The 17,774-nt window shown below is 33.9% G+C and overlaps 1 protein-coding gene across 4 annotated transcripts in view; it reads left to right on the forward strand.

Annotated features, from left to right (window-relative positions):
* Positions 1-17,774, forward strand: part of CEP290 (centrosomal protein 290) — a 75,885-nt gene that overhangs the window by 24,752 nt on the left and 33,359 nt on the right. For 2 of the 4 annotated variants that reach the window (XM_087723367.1, XM_087723368.1), the window contains 16 exons: positions 4,802-4,894; positions 5,168-5,252; positions 6,408-6,550; positions 7,772-7,936; positions 8,329-8,478; positions 8,893-9,008; positions 9,906-10,008; positions 10,393-10,623; positions 11,620-11,793; positions 12,060-12,171; positions 12,703-12,905; positions 13,976-14,127; positions 14,614-14,725; positions 14,819-15,274; positions 17,244-17,408; positions 17,586-17,693. In XM_087723367.1, the coding sequence (XP_087579493.1) occupies positions 4,802-4,894; positions 5,168-5,252; positions 6,408-6,550; positions 7,772-7,936; positions 8,329-8,478; positions 8,893-9,008; positions 9,906-10,008; positions 10,393-10,623; positions 11,620-11,793; positions 12,060-12,171; positions 12,703-12,905; positions 13,976-14,127; positions 14,614-14,725; positions 14,819-15,274; positions 17,244-17,408; positions 17,586-17,693 (2,568 nt within the window). The remainder of the gene's footprint in view (positions 1-4,801; positions 4,895-5,167; positions 5,253-6,407; positions 6,551-7,771; positions 7,937-8,328; positions 8,479-8,892; positions 9,009-9,905; positions 10,009-10,392; positions 10,624-11,619; positions 11,794-12,059; positions 12,172-12,702; positions 12,906-13,975; positions 14,128-14,613; positions 14,726-14,818; positions 15,275-17,243; positions 17,409-17,585; positions 17,694-17,774) is intronic. The other 2 variants (XM_087723369.1, XM_087723370.1) reach the window with 1 other exon arrangement.

A 17,774-nucleotide genomic window follows, 5' to 3' on the forward strand; every position in this document is an offset into this window, starting at 1 on the left:
AAGAATTGTGGGAAAATGCAAAGGACTACAACAAGGAAGCAAAGTGGATACATGACTTTGAGAAAAGCATTGGCAACAAACAAATGCAAGTATTAGAAATAACAACTGAGATGATCAAAAATCGAGTTAAAAAGGTAAAGAATTGGACATCACCTGGAAAGGACCAATTACATGGTTTCTGGCTCAAATATCTGACCAGTTTACATGCAATATTAGCCAGGCAACTGAATGAAATTTTACAAAAGGGCCAAATTGATGAATGGTTGACAACTGGAAAAACATACTTGATTCAGAAAGATCCAACTAAAGGAACAACACCTGAAAACTATAGACCAATAACATGCTTGCCAACAACCTTCAAATTACTCACAGGCATTATTGCAGATAACATGATGGATTATTTGGAAACAAACAACATCTTGCCAGTAGAGCAAAAAGGCAACAAAAGAAGGAGCAGGGGCACAAAAGATCAGCTTCTAATTGATAAAATGATATTAGAAAATTGTAAGAACAGAAAAACGAACTTGAATATGGTCTGGATTGATTACAAAAAGGCATTTGACTCACTGCCACATAGTTGGATCATAAAATGCTTAGAAACAACTGGCATTAGCAAAAATATTACATCCTTTACTGAAAAGGCAATGAAACAATGGAGAACTGAGTTGGCAGTAGGGAATGAGAGCTACGGAATGGTTAATATCAAGCGAGGAATTTTCCAGGGTGATTCACTTTCACCTCTTCTCTTCATCATCGCAATGATCCCAATATCAGTAATCTTTAAAAAAATGAAATTAGGCTACCAAACAGCCAAAAAAGCTGAAAAAATTTCGCATTTACTATATATGGATGATTTGAAACTCTATGGAAAGTCAGAAATAGAAATCCAATCATTGACAAATACAGTCCGAGTATTCAGCACCGATATTTCAATGCAGTTTGGCATGGAAAAATGCGCCACTGTATCCATAAAAAGGGGCAAAATCACTGCATCTGAGGGAATTGAAATGCCCAATGGCCAACTAATTAAATGCAAAGAAAATGAAGCCTACAAATACTTAGGCATTCTGCAGTTGGATAACATCAAGCATGGAGAAGTAAAAACTATTGTCAGGCGAGAGTACACCAACAGAGTTAGGAAAATTTTGAAATCTAAATTGAATGGTGGAAATACAATCAAGGCCATAAATACCTGGGCAATACCAGTTATAAGATACACAGCTGGCATAGTTAACTGGACACAAGCTGATTTGGACCTTTTGGACTGAAAAACCAGGAAACTAATGACAATGCACTACAGTTTACATCCACGTGGTGATACTGATAGACTGTATCTGCCCCGAAAATCAGGTGGCAGAGGATTATTACAAGTGAAGCAAACAGTTGAAGAGGAAAAACATGCACTGGCTGATTATTTAAAAGAAAGTCAAGAACATCTATTAATTGAAGTAAAGAACAAAAATCTACTGAAGGCCCAACAGACAAAACAAGAATACAGAAAAGATGTGATAAAATCAAGAATGGAGAGTTGGCAGAACAAAGCACTGCATGGTCAATTTCTGGAAAAAATAAAAGATAAAGTGGACAGTGAACAAACTTGGTTATGGTTAAAAACAGGTACATTAAAGAAAGAAACAGAGTCACTAATCCTGGCTGCGCAAGAACAAGCTATCCGCACAAATGCCATTAAGGCCAAAATCGAAAAATCCTCTGATGATGCCAAATGCAGACTTTGCAAAGAAGCTGATGAAACTGTTGATCACATACTCAGCTGCTGTAAAAAAATCGCGCAGACTGATTATAAATTGCGGCACAATTCAGTAGCACAAATGATCCATTGGAATTTGTGCAAAAATTATAATATTAAAACAGCAACAAACTGATGGGAACATCAGCCTGAAAAAGTCACCGAAAATCAGATGGTCAAGATCTTGTGGGATTTCCGTATACAAACTGACAAAATACTGGCGCATAATACACCAGACATCACACTGGTTGAGAAAAATAAGGTCACAATCATAGACATTGCAATACCAGGTGATAGCAGGGTCGCCGAGAAGGAACATGAAAAAATCGCAAGATACCAGGACTTAAAAATCGAAATTCAACGACTATGGCACAAACCAGCAGTGGTAATTCCAGTGGTAATTGGCACACTGGGTGCTATTCCAAAAGCACTGGAATTACATTTAAAACAGTTAAAAATTGACAAAATCACCATCAGTCAAATGCAAAAAGCCGCACTGCTTGGATCTGCACGCATATTACGAAAATACGTTACGACGTCCTAGGCCCCTGGGTGGGGCCCGACTAGTAACCAATGCCAAATCCGGCGAAACAACTGGCCGCTGTGATACAATTGTATAATTATTATTATTATTATTAACCTTTATATATAATCCAAAAGGGTTTCTAATCTTCCTTTCATGGGTGCCATTCGATATGAATATTACTTCAGTTATTACTTATCATAACACTACACATTGTATACATTATTATCATTATCAATTATTTATTTAACTATATCTATTATCACTAAATTGCGCTAAGGTTAGCTAGTTTTAAATTATACTCTTCCATCTATCAACCAGTATCTTTCCAATAACAAAACCGTGTCATATCTTCTGCCATTTGTGGCATCAGTCCTCTAACCATCTCCTTAATCAGCTGTGTATGGACTCCTCTTAGCAACTCTTTGCTTATAAGATCTCTCATGTAATTTCGATGCCCTTCTTCTGTTTCCTTAACCTGCTTATCTTTGATTGTCGGTGGTGTTATCAAAACTATTGCTAATAAGGTTTCTCTCTTTAAGTTCATACATTCTTTTATTTTTTCCTCTTCTGTATCTTCCCATCTGGGGTAAGTTTCCCCTCCATTTAATTCCTCTTTCAGTGTTCCATTCTTTCCATTTTCAGAGACAAACCAATCACCATAAGTATCAGCAATTTTAATTTCTTTATATTTAGTTTCCTCTTTGATTTTTTGGATTTTAATCGCCACTTTTTCCATTTGATGAACATCTTCAACTTCTCTGTCATATTTACTATTAGATGCACTAAGTAATCCAACTTCCTCTCTATCCTCTCATATGTATTTGATAATTTCTGTATTTCTGAGAATATCTTTTGCAGATTTAAAACTTCTTTCTGGTGTTGAAATTGTGCCATGATTTCCAGCTGACAAACACTGCTACTCTAGCTTAGTAGGTTTTACCAAAATTAAGCATCACAATAAAATTTCAACTTTCTCTGGTTACTTCAAAGGAACAGTCTGTGTTTTTCTTCTTCTTATCACTCTATATAAACAAGCTCTGAGTCCTTGAAGTGCCAAGCCAGGATCAGTCAAAGAAGTATTTCATTTCCAATACACAAACACCTAGCTTCCAAGTAGCAGCGTTACAATGTTAGAATGTTACCACTTCTTTGTTTCTTTTTGTACCATTTTGTATTTCAAATTTTAAAAAATGGTCCGATTCTTAAATGAGTTAAAAAAACACCCACAGTAATGAAAGAGGAAAGTTTTAGTCCATAGATTACGGAAAATACTCAAAGAAAAAAAAATAGAAGACGGAAACTTAATTTGTTTTTCTAAAAGATCTGTGGAATTAAATTGAGTTTTTCTAATTTTGTCTGAAAAAGTGAAAAAGGTTTCTTTCTTGTTCTCAACTTGCTCCACAGGTACAAGTGGAAGATAACAGTGATAGTTCTAAGGCTTTTACAGTAGATGAGTTTTACAGTTCACTAGAGCAAACATCCACAGAAATTCTAGGGACAGCTTTATGTTCAGTCAGCAATAAGAATCCGAACAGCGCAGATTGTCCAGTTTCATTTTCTGTGCTGGAAAGAACTGAAAGGGCTGATAAAAAGCATATACAAAGAGAGGAAAGGGAGATGAAGAAAACAGAAGCTTCTTGTCACTCCCAAATGCCATTGTGCTCTGTACAGAAACAACCTTTGGATTTTCAGGAAGGGCTGCCATCTTCTCTGCTCAGGAAGCCTATATCATCCTATATAGTGCAGGAAATCCTATTAAAAAATGAGGAAGATAATTCTGAAATAAAATTGATGGATTTGAGAACAGATTTGCAAGACACCGGCAAAGACCTGTATTTTTCAGAATCATGGCCAGTAGAGCTCTTGGAAGGAGAATATGGTCAGTCATTGAAGGCATATCAGGTAGATCGAGTTGAAAATCTCATAAGACAGCTGAGGAGTGAAATAATGTTCCTTAGGTCAGAGGTGAGACACCTTCCACATATATTTTTAGATTACTATCTACAGTTACTATTTGTCATAATAATGGCTAGATCATAATATGTATTTGAATGAATTGTCATTGCCTGACTGGTCTTAACTGGACAAATGGGCATTTCCCTATTTTCACAGCAGAATTTTAATGCTGCTGTATAAGAATCTGCTGAAACTAAGAAAGAAAGGGGAATACACAACAATCCATCTATAGATGGGAGAATCTGTGTTAGACTTATCCAGCAAACGTTATCTTAGACTATCGTGTAAATGTTTTGAGAAAAAGAGACTCAAATAGGCCTTGCCTTCATAACCTCATTAATAAAGAAGGGCTAAGGAGTTTCTATCTGGATTTTTAATAGTTTGTAGCCAAATCTCTAATCTTTGTTCTTTGCATGTGCCTTACAATTAAGGAGCTTGACAAATGTTGATCATCTAGAAATTCTTTAGTAATCACTTGATAATAAACACATGTTAACAAGACATAGGTAATATTAAAGCTTATTGATGTTAAGACATAGATAATTATGCACTAATTATTACTTATTCTTCAGAATGAGCAGATATTAAGAGACTTGTTCGCCAAGAACACACTGAATAAAAATGCAGAGCTAGAGCTTGAAAGATGCAGGAGCCAGAAATTTGAGGTAGTTCAAGGTTCCAAATATAATATAAAAAAACTTGGTGTTTGTAGCATGATAAGAATTAAATTATTTCATATTTTGTGACTGTAATTACTTCCTGGCCTATAGCGTTTGACTATCCATATATTCAAATATACTGTATCATATACATGGTTAAAAATGTATGACATGTAGGTTTTAATTGATTCTTCGAACTCTTAGTTAATGATTTATTAACTAATTCCATTTTTAAAACTGAAATTCTGTTTTTTATGCTCATGTCATTTTTGTTAACAGAATGATTACCTTGCCAAAGAATTAAATGAACGAGAAAAAGATTTGGAACAAAACAGGACTGTAATAATGAAATTGAAATCCAATTGTAAGCTGAATTTTTATTTTTAAAAAATTGCTTTAGTCTAAAGTAGAAAAAGAAAATGGTATTAACATAATAAATGAAAAAATACATATAGAAAAATGCTCAATTTTCTGAATAATATTGATATTCATTATATCAATAAAGTCACTTCACAAGCAAAAAGTGAATATTAGCAATCCAGAAGTGTTAATTTATAACCCATTTTCCGTTTTTCAATAATAGTATGCTGGGTTATCCCAAAATGTAAGTTCATTGAATGAATAAGGGTCAGAATTCTATTTCCTTCTCAATGTTTTCAAAATATGTCTTGCAACTTTTAATGTTGAAAGTATAATGGAATTATGACTAAAGAGGAGTCAAGCTTCTGCCTTGATATTAGATGAATATAGCTTTCTAATTCTATCTGAATCTAAATCTTTCTAATTGTAGGTCAGGTTCAATCACTTAAAGTCAATAGATAATTAAACATCAAAATAATTATTGATTGATAAAACTGAAAGCTAGGAAAATTGAAGAGGTAAATTGACAATAAATATCTTATGGGTTTATAGTTTATAGTTCCCATAAGAAATGTAACTATATGTAAACTCTGCAATAATTAGTGGATCAACCAAAATGAAACTTGGTCTCTGTTTTAAATCTTGCAAACCTTTGCATGAACTACTAGAGGATGGCAAGCTCTGCCATGAGGGACTTGTTGCCATGAGGAATATCCACAATACATAACAATAAGTAGTAAACAACCCTAAAATTAAATCACAGATAAAATCAGAAAACAACCAACCAAAATAGAATTAAATTCTGTCATCTGTAAGCCAACTGTGTTTTTAGCAATTTTCTAAAGCCTTATTAAAACTAATCAGATTTCAGGAGGCAGGGAGTTCCATTGCATTTGCATCACCACAGAGAAACATTTGTGAGCCTCCAGACTCTTAACTTGTTGCAACAAAATTGCCCTCACAACTGCCAACTATCTGTTGTTTTCTGGATTAAGTGAAGCTTCTCTATTTATTTCAAATCTCAATATCGAATAGTACAACTAAGTGGCGATAAAGAGTCAAGCTGATGTTTCAAGCCTGTCTATTAAAAATACATATGAATGTGAACTCATTCTATTCCATGGTGTCCTGATGTGAACAATATGCATTGTAATTGTAGTGAAAGAGTTGGTACAAGAAAACAAGCACCTTCAACAAGGCATGAAAGAAATTTTACAAGCAATAAAGGATTTGCAAAAGGATCCAGGTGTGAAAGATGGAGAAAGTGCTCTTATAATTCCTAGTCTGGAGCGGTTAGTAAATGTGAGTCTCTTGTTTTTTTTATTATTATTATTTAGCTTAGTCTAATATCTCTCATTCAATGGATTTCATGTTTATGAGTTTTTTAAAAATAGCTCACAAAATAGAAAAATATATCAGTTATGCCTCTAGCTAAATATAGCTGAAAATTTTACAGAATTTGAAACAAACTATAGCAACAATAATCCCTGTGTTTACAACCTCCTGATAGAATTCCTAAGAATGGAATTCTCCTATAATGTCACCTAGAAGGCATATACCATCTTTTTCTGTCTACAATGAATGGTTTGTGATTAGAATCTATCTGGAGGAGCCAAGCATTTTTACCCTTATCAGAAGAGACTTAAATAAAAGAGATAATAGGCAATTGCTGAGACTGTTGTAATCCATTCTGCAACATTATATACTGAACATACTTTGCATTGTAATTTACCTATTATAATGGTTTTGGAAGTGAACTGTGCATCAGCAGTCTTTCATGAATGTTTCCATAACCCTAATCAGCACTATTAATATCATAGTGCTCTACCTCTGTATTCATAGAACTATACAAAGTGTTTCATATGCTCTAAAGGCAGAGATAGCTGGAAGGAATCTTACTAAACTGTTTGTAGCTGTTTTGTTAGTGAAGATAAGTACAAAATAATGGCTTGGGGTGAGATAGTGACAAAGACGAATCAAAAAGGCTTACATAAGGGACCAAAATCAATTACCTGCCAGATCCCCTTATCTTATCTTGGAGAAAGAAGAAAAATCTCTAGTGAATATTTTTCCCTTTTAATTTTCTTGGTAATTTTTTGGAAATGGTAATGCCTGGTATTGCAGCTTGCACATAAATTGATTCCTTTTGTTTTCCTCATTCTTTAGAATTTTTTTCCAAGAGAGTTGTAGATTAAAGTTGGTGTCTGATTTCATTTGTGATGTGTTTTTTATTCATTGCAATTCAGTGATATATTTAATTTCATCATATAAATCATTCTTTATGATTTTAAATTAAGCTGTATTAAGCTATAGAACATCAAATGAACTTATTTTCATCTATAAATCCAGTAAGATCACTTGTTATAGTTACAGATAATAGGAAGCATGGTTCCAAACTTTTGGAGAGCACTATCTTGTGGAGTACTTGGACTACTAATAGAGTTCTGTTATTTGGAAGGAACTGAAAATTTTCCATAATTTAATTGAAAATACTTACTTTTGTGATGAATTAATTGTTGACAGGCAATTGAATTAAAGAATGCAGAAGGAGCTTTTGATGCCAGCTTGCATTTTAAGGCCCAAGTGGACCAACTGACAGGCCGAAATGAAGAATTGCGCAAAGAATTGAGAGAATCTCGGAAAGAAGCAGTAAACTTTTCTAACCAGCTAGCTAAAGCAAGTACAAAAGTATGTAGATTACCTTGGCTTTCAAAATTATCTCTGCTACTACTGGAAAAAAAGTTAAGAGGAGTCCCATTCAGAGCTATTTGTGTTGCAAATTGTTTTTAATGGAATTTCTTGTTTGTCTCTGGACTGGATTAGTGAATTATATCTGTTGTGAGTGACAGAGTGATGTTCCAAGTGCTTTTCTGCTGTACTTGTTTTAAAGCTGTTAAAATATATGAAGCTTTACATACAGTATAGTATGATTTGGTACTATGGACTTCCAGAGAAGGTTTTCTAATTTATAACCGTGGAATTTTCCAGTCATTTTTAGTGAGATGGGCTAGATAAAACTTCAGAGATTTTAGAGATGTTTTTCTTCCCTCCCTTGTTATTTTCTAATGTTTATTTTTCAGATTGCAAATCTAGAAAATGAAATTGAGATGCTGAAAAAATCAGAAAGTGGCAACATAATATTTAAATCACCAAGTCTTCCAGAAGGGATGTCTCCTTCTAGTGTGAACATCATTAATTCCCAGAATGAATATTTAATACATCTTTTGCAGGTAAATAACATTAAACTAAATAGTATATGTATTTCTATATGTCCAATCTGTCAGATTTTTTTCCATATACAGAAACAGAACAAAGGTTCAGGGAGAACATGCACATATAGTTTCTTCATTCATGAGTTAAACTTAAGCTTTTCAATTAATATTTTTTCCTAAACTAGTTTTTAGGAAGTATGAATGCTTATTATATAAGTATGAATGCTTATTATATAATATACACACATATAATAGCATGCCTACATAAAATGAGCATAGAATTTTTTGTTAACATATGCTTATAGAATCAAATCCATTGCTGTTAAGTATTAATTCACTAACTTCATTAACTTCAAGACGACAGTGTTCCAAGCAGTAACATTGGAATTGAAGTAGAGAGGTATCATATTTTTAATTTATGTGTATTATTAGGAATTTGAAAACAAAGAACTGCTCTTTAAAAAATTAGAAGAGGCAATAGAAGAATATAAGAGAAAATTTGCAGTTATCCGCCATCAACAAGGCTTGTTGTATAAAGAATATCAAAGGTATAGTGATTTTTCCTTCTGATTCTTTTGATTAGAAAGTCAAAATATCTTTGTTAATCGAAGAAATGAGAATTTTATCATAGTTTTTTTGAGCTGCCCTATCACCATAATAAATTTAACTCAGCTTATTAGTAATTTTTACTCCTTTATGGGTTCATATTACCAAATTACAGATTTTTAAATTGATACTCGTGTCAAAAATTAACATTTTCAAATCATGATAATATTAGCTTTTTCTGCCTAAGACTTGAAGTAGTTATTCTGGTTGAATATGAGAGAAGAGACAAATGAGCAGGACAATCGATATCTTTCTATATTTAGCATCAGATAAAATACCAAATTCTGTCTAGATTAAGTAGTTTCTGAACACATCTGTTACAATTATTACAGTACATAATAAGAATTCCTGTCTCTTCTCTTCAGATCCAAGATCTAACCCTGAACATTAAAAAAATTAATTAAACAATGTATTAACATTCCTTAATGAAATAAAACATTGTTTTTCATGTGATTTATGACATTTGGATTTTTTTTTTGCTAAATTTACACAATCTGTTGAGTTATGGATCTCTAAAATTAGACCATCTGCATTGTATAGTGTTCTGATATTCTAATTTTGATTATTTAGAAAATAACAGTTTAAACTTCTTTGGACTAAACATGAGAGGCAAAACAAAACAATTTGTAATACCAAAACATTCAATTAATACTATAATGTTCTTTCTTACAAGTTCTGTTTTGTTAATCAGTTCTTTTTGAGAAATTGTTTATAACTTTTTAATCTAAACTTTCAAACCTAGGCATCCACCTAACTTGTTAAAACTATATTTTACAGGCTGATAAAAAAGAATGGCCTTAAGTATGTATGCATTTATTGAAAACTTCTCTCTTTTTTAGTGAAAGGGAACACTGGAAAGTTGTTAATGAGAAAATACTACAGGAAAAGAAAAGATTGGAGTATCAAAAGGAGGAAGATGATACAAAAATAAAGGAATATACTGTAAGGAGATTATTTTCATTTGAATGTAGTAAATTTTAATTTACATGAAAACAGAAAATGTTCATTAACCATAATCCTAAGAATATCATTTAATATTTTCCCCTACAGTATTAGCAAGTGGTCTTTGATTTGCTAAAGTTTTCACTTTCCCCATATTTATCACTACATACAAAGAGGAATAGGGAGGAAAAGCCGTTTTCCTAGCTGTTAATATACTTATTCTCTGAATAGATTTTTTGGGGGAAAACACTTGGGTCTGCGGAAAGGTGGAGTAGATTAATGATATGAATGAAGCTTTATAATCCAGAATCTGTTAATTATGCATGAGTAAAATGCTTACCAAATGTTGACTACACTGTCTATAATACTGGAAACTTTCCACAGGATTTATTGGATGCGCTTGAAAAGGATACTGATGATACTAAACAACTATTTGCAGATTATAGTAGAAAAATAACTGTTCTGAGAGTAAAAGAAAGATCAATAACAAGACAATACACAACATTACTTGAAATGGAAAGGCATCTTCGCAAAGAAAATGATAAAATGAAGACTGACATGATATCAATGGAAGTGACAGTTCGAGAAAAGATTGGATCTTTGCAAAGATTCAAAGTATGTGTTATTTTATCCAAGTTTGTTCATCATACTGTATCGTTCAGTTGTACATAATTTGATTATGTGTTATCAAGTTCATGAATCCTGTATATTGCTGTAATCTCTCTTATCAGATTCCTGAACTGGTCCCTGAAGTTTTCCATGTAGTTCTGATAGTTATCAATAATAGGGTCATTGTGTTCAATGAAGGGCAGGGCCCTTTGAGATGCTGAGGCTATGAGGAAAGTCTGTACAAAGGAAACTTGCAACCAGTCAGTTGAAAATTCCACTGCCCGAGTGTCCATAACTCATATTGTGCTATGAAAGCTCTCATCTTTTCTGACTTCCAAACTGGAATTTCTAAAGAAGATACTGGATAACCATTTGTCTGAAGTGGTGTAGGGCAGTGGTTCCCAAACTTGGCAACTTTAAGACTTGTGGACTTCAACTCCCAGAATTCTCCAGCCAGCAGAGCAGAAGTCCACAAGTCTTAAAGTTGCCTAGTTTGGGAACCACTGGTGTAGAGTGTAGAGTTTCCTGCCTAAGCAGGGGATTGGACTAGAATATCTCCAAGGTCTCTTCCAACTCTGTTGTTCTGTTCTGCTCTGCTCTGCTTTGCCCTGCCCTGCCCTGCCCTGCCGTGCCCTGTCCTATTTATATCCCACCTTTATTATTTTTACAAATAGTTCAGGGTGGTAAATATATCCAGCACACCTTGCTCCTTCTATGTTCCCCACAATAATAACCGTGTGAGGTGAGTTGGACTGAGAGAGTTTCTGGCCCAAAGTCACCCAGCTGGTTTTCATGAAGGTTTGGGCTTAGTCTGCTTGTGGCAACATAGAAACTCTAGGCTGATTCTTCTTTTGACTCCACCCCCAAGCTGTACCACTCCTACAGATATATTTCTAGTAACTCTTGGAATAATAATTTCCTTGGGACCATTGACAACATTTTCCTGAAATCAGTATTTAAGCTTTTATATTCTAAAAAAACATTTCCTCTTTTTCAATTTAGGAAATGGCAACTTTCAAGATAGCAGCATTGCAAAAAGCATTGGATGATAGTGTACCTCTAAATGACCTTGAAATGGCTAATAAACAATATAATGACTTAACTGCTAAATACAGGGATATGCTTCAAAAAGATAACTTGCTTATTCAAAGAACAAACAATATGGAGCACCTAGAGGTGATATTATTTATATTATATTACTTTGAACAAACGCTATTGTTCCCTTCATCCCTTCATTTACTTTTCGAGCTATTAGAAAATTCAATTGGATGCTTCATTATCATCAAAAATTAGAAAGGGAACTTTATGGAGTAGCCCCATGAAACTGCTGTTAAAGTCAAAGTATATTTCATTCAGACCAACTTTTAAAAATCAGTACTGTTATTCCATTCAAATTATATGTACAGTAGAAAAATAATTTACCTTTACATGTTCCTTCATAGCATGAGAACACATCTCTGAAAAATCAGATAGAATCTTTAAATAAGGAATTAGAAATTACAAAAGAGAAACTTCATACAATTGAACAAGCCTGGGAACAAACAGTGAAACTTGGTAAGCACATAGTTATGGTAAAAAAAAACCTTTTTTCTGTAAAACTAGCAAGGTGACAAGTTTGTATATTTTTTCTTTTTACTTGGGAAGTGATGGAATACCAATTTCACATTCTAAGTTTGGGGAGAGTAAGATTCTTAATTACACCCATGTATTGAGTTGAACAAAGAACATAATATTTAGATATATCTCTGTTTCTTTTCTTGTATTAGAACGTTAACATATGTTAAATCCTTTGTTCTAGTTGGAAAAGTTTTTTTTTTCCTGCCTTCAGTGAAAAAGTGAGGTATTTCAGACTCACAAATGGGATTAGATCATCAACAAATTATAAATCTGTTATAATTAAACAATGGTTAGATTTCTGGGTCATATTCCTGCTTTCTTTTATATTAAAATAATAAACATTTTGGAAAATTTAACATATTGTTCCTCTGTAACACTAGTATTATATTTTATTTCTTTTTAAAAGGTATCTAGTGCATCTGAGTTACATTTTATTGTACATGATGTTGTTGTTGTTGTTGTTATTAGGAGACAATACTACAGACAAAGCTACAAAAGCAATAACCAACAGTGAGATTGTTTCTATTTCTAAGAAAATTACTATGCTTGAAATGAAGGAATTAAATGAACGACAGAGAGCGGAGCATTGTCAGAGAATGTATGAACACCTACGAAATACATTAAAACAAGCAGAAGAACGTAACATTGAACTGGAAGCAAAATTTGCTGAGGTGGTTAAACTTTATTTACATAGCTTGCATTAAGTGTTTGATACAATTATAGACTGCTGTTGTATTTGTAATTGTCTGTCATTGAGTTAACGTTGGTTTTAAAAAAAATCATGGTGATAGAGGCTTTTAGGGGCTATTGATTAAAACAGGGAGCATGTACATGCTCAAGATCTATACTCACATCAAAGGTACAATAATATACATATTTATCTCTGAGTAGCTTCCATTGATTCAGCCAGCTGTATTTCAGGTAAATAGGCAAAGGATTGTACTGTAAGTGAGTTTTGGTTTTGGAATCTAAGTGGATCTCATTGCTGCTTCAGGTTTCTGCCATTCATTCCTGCCTTTTGGATAATGGATTGGATGAAAAGAATTACAAACTTTCTATCATCAGCTGTGATTGCAATGGCTTATAACTCTTGTAAAACAAACACCAACATCAAACATTATATTTAATATATTATACATTATTTTTATGAAGCTGCTTGCTACATTTGACATAAAAAAATCAAACTCATGCATGTATTTCAAAGAGAAATGTCTTACTGCAATGTTACATCCCACGTTATAACAGTATACAACTGTCAGATTAAATACATAAAATACATGTCTTTTCACCTCTTGTCAGAAGCATTAGATTTAGCCTAGGTACTATACACGTTACTAGATCTTTATTTCAATATTTATAGAGAGTATTTGATGATTTCATACATAACTCATTAATTAGATAGGCAGTTGTAAAAGAGTATGCTTTGAAATCTGATGTAATTGTATGAAAACACATTACCTAGACTTTTTGGCAAGAATGTCATACACATGCAATAGATATAGAGTGATTGTGTTTTGAAGTGAGTTTCCTTCTAGTTTAGTAAGTCAAAGTTACAAATGCAACTGGAAAACAAAGCTATTTGTTTAAATCCTAAGCCCTAGCCAGATGTCTGCATTTTAAATCTTATTCTTCATGTTTAAGAATATCATAAAAATGTACATGATATAAATTATCCAGCTGTATGTGTAAGCATTGTTACATATTATCTCAGTATAATTCATTTCAATTTGATCTTTCTTAGCTTACAAAAATCAACTTTGAAGCACAGAAGGTAGAACAATCTTTGCGAGATGAACTGTCAAACAGTGTGAGTAAAGGAATAAGTGAGGTGGATAAACGTCGAATAATGGAGCTAGAGAAAAGTGAAACTGAACTCAAGATTGAGATATCAAAGTAAGTATGAAAATTCTATCCCTTTGCTGAAAAAAGAGGAAGTGTATTGATATTTACCCAGCAGTTCATCTTTTTTCTATATATGCATGTTACAAGATCTTTTTAATGGAAAAATATTGTCAGGGATTGTTGGTTTTTTTGTTAAATTAACTTCTTTTTATTCCAAAATTGTTTTACAAATTTATGAAGCTGGGGATTATTATAAAGGAAGCTTTCATGTGACTTTAGAAAGCATTCTCATTTAATTAAGTTTTCATTTAATATAAAAGAAAATCAGTTACTTCAATTTGAAAGAATCAAACCATTTACATAATACATTCAAGATTGAACTCTTACAACTTTTTCCATTCTCTATGTTGCAGTGGAATGAGAGCCATTTGTTTATGAGTAGGTTGATACTGGTATATTGTTATTTTAATAATCCAATTTTAGGCCTGCTTTTCTGATCTTGCCAACTCTTACAGTATCTTTTCCTTCTGCTTTAAGGTTAAAGGAGCTTTCTGATATTGCTAAGACACAAGTTACTGCACTGGAGAATCGGCAACAATCCAGAGATAAAGAAGTGGAATCACTCAGAATGCAGATTTTGGACTATCAGGTGTGATTTCCGATACCCAGGTAGTTTTTAGTGTTCTTTGTAGTATTATTCTTTTAAACACATTTAATTTATTTTTATTTTATTGGATTTTAGGTACAATCAGATGAAAAAACACTTATTGCAAAATTACATCAGCATATTGTGGCTCTTCAGGTTAGTGAGGCTACAGCTATAACTAAGTTGGCAGCTGCAACATCAAAACTTCAGAACACAGAGATCACTAACATGCGCTTAGAGCAAAAATTGGATGACAAAGAGCAAGCATTATATTATGCAAGACTCGAAGGGAAAAATAGAGTCAAACATTTACGCCAAACCATTCAGTCATTACGGAGGCAATTTAGTGGTGCTTTGCCCCTAGCTCAACAGGAGAAGTTCTCCAAGACTATGATTCAACTGCAGAATGACAAACTTAAAACTATGGAAGATATCCAGCAAGCTCAGCAGGAACGTCGAAATGCAGAGAACAGAGCAGTGGAGTTGGAGATGAAATTAAAAGGAATAGAAGAACTAGTAGCCACTTTAAAAGACGCAAGAGGAGCACAAAAGGTTTGAGACATTCTGTCTTAAATTGAAAGATTTTATATGTAATCCTGCATGTGCCAAATCAGGCTTTGACTATTATTCCCATCACCCTATCTATTTAAGCATCTTTCTAGCCTTCTTAGTGGTGCACAGTGATTTATATTTTTTAAATAAAGTCATCTTCTTAGTTTGGACCCAAATTTAAAGAGATTATTAGATGTGCACTAAACTTTGTATACAGGTGAAACTCAAAAAATTAGAATATCGTACAAAAGTTCATTTATTTCAGTAATGCAACTTAAAAAGATGAAGCTAATATATGAGATAGACTCATTACATGCAAAGCAAGATAGTTCAAGCTGTGATTTGTCATAATTATGATGATTATGGCTTACAGCTCATGAAAACCCCAAATCCACAATCTCAGAAAATTAGAATATTACATGCAATCAATAAAAAAGGATTGTACATAGAACAATATCAGACCTCTGAAAAGTATAAGCATGCATATATACTCAATACTTGGTTTGGGCCCCTTTTGCAGCAATTACTGCCTCAATGTGGCGTGGCATGGAAGCTATCAGCCTGTGGTACTGCTGAGGTGTTATGGAAGACTAGGATGCTTCAATAGCGGCCTTCAGCTCTTCTGTATTGTTCGGTGTCATGTCTCTCATCTTTCTCTTGGCAATGCCTCATAGATTCTCTATGGGGTTCAGGTCAGGCGAGTTTGCTGGCCAATCAAGCACAGTAATCCCACGGTCATTGAACCAGGTTTTGGTGCTTTTGGCAGTGTGGGCAGGTGCCAAGTCTTGCTGGAAAATGAAGTCAGCATCCCCATAAAGCTCGTCTGCGGAAGGAAGCATGAAGTGCTACAAAATCTCCTGGTGGATGGCTGCATTGACCCTGGACTTAATGAAGCACAGTGGACCAACACCAGCAGATGACATGGCTCCCCAAATCAACACAGACTATGGAAACCTCACACTGGACCTCAAGCATCTTGCAGTGTGGGCCTCTCCATTCTTCCTCCATACTCTGGGTCCTTGGTTTCCAAATGAGATGCAAAAGTTGCTCTCATCAAAAAAAGAGAACTTTGGACCACTGAGCATCAGACCAGGTCTGTTTTTCTTTAGCCCAGGTAAGACGCTTCTGACGTTGTTTGTTGTTCAGGAGCGGCTTGACAAGAGGAATGCAACATTTGAAGCCCATGCCAAGGATCCGTCTGTGTGTGGTGGCTCTTGATGCACTGACTCCAGCCTCAGTCCACTCCTTGTGAAAGTCCCCAACACTTTTGAATGGCCTTTTCCTGACAATCCTCTCCAAGCTGTGGTCATCCCTGCTGCTTGTGCACCTTTTTCTTCCACACTTTTCCCTTCCACATAACTTTCTATTAATGTGATTTGATACAGAACTTTGGGAACATCCAACTTCCTACCTTTTGAGGCTTTCACTCCTTATGGAGGGTGTCAATGATGATTTTCTGCACAACTGTCAGGTCAGCAGTCTTTCCCATGATTGTGATTCCTACTGAACCAGACTGAGAGACCATTTAAAGGCTCAGGAACCCTTTGCAGGTGTTATGGCTTAATTCACTGATTAGAGTGGGACACTTTGAACCTAGAATATTGCACCTTTTCACAATATTCTAATTTTCTGAGATTGTGGGTTTGGGGTTTTCATGAGCTGTAAGCCATAATCATCACAATTATGACAAATCACGGCTTGAACTATCTTGCTTTGCATGTAATGAGTCTATCTCATATATTAGTTTCACCTTTTAAGTTGCATTACTGAAATAAATGAACTTTTGCACGATATTCTAATTTTTCGAGTTTCACCTATTTGGTAGATCAAGAATTGCTTGTTTCAAAGCTTTTTATTCCTTTCTAAAAAGCCATAACGTTTGTTCTATTCCTAACTATTATGCTACTTTACTGGAATTAATTGTGTTGTTTAAATTACTGTTGAGATTTGACTTGTTATAAATTATTAGGTAATTGAGTGGCATGTAAAAATTGAAGAACTTCGCCTCCAAGAACTTAAACTAAATCGTGAATTATCCAGGAAAAATGAGGAGATTAAATATTTAAAAAATATCCTCTCTGAATATGAAGAGACAATCAATCATTTGGAAGAAGAAATTGTTCAGCAGGGCCAGGTACAGAAAAAATACCACCATCATTTTTTTTCTTCAAAAAATTTATGTACTCTTAAGAATATTACTGTTGTTAATCTTTCATAAAAACATTTTTTTGCATTTAAGTTTATATCAGTGTGCTATAGTGCTGCCATTCCTAGATACCATTCTTCATATAAAATTCTTATCTAATTGTAGTTTCATGAGGAGCGACAGATGGCCTGGGATAAAAGAGAAGTAGAATTAGAACGTCAGCTGGATATATATGACAGTCAGAAACAGGACATATTAAGTACAGCTCAGAAGGTAATTACATTGATTTAAGGCTATATAACAGAGCCATATTTTTTGGTGGAGAGCTGCTCTTTATCTTCCATCTATTTCTCT

Source organism: Thamnophis sirtalis, unplaced genomic scaffold, assembly GCF_051295495.1.
Source record: "Thamnophis sirtalis isolate CommonGarterSnake01/CBP01778 unplaced genomic scaffold, rThaSir2_p1.2 scaffold_9, whole genome shotgun sequence".
In the NCBI taxonomy this organism is placed as follows: Eukaryota; Metazoa; Chordata; class Lepidosauria; order Squamata; family Natricidae; genus Thamnophis; species Thamnophis sirtalis.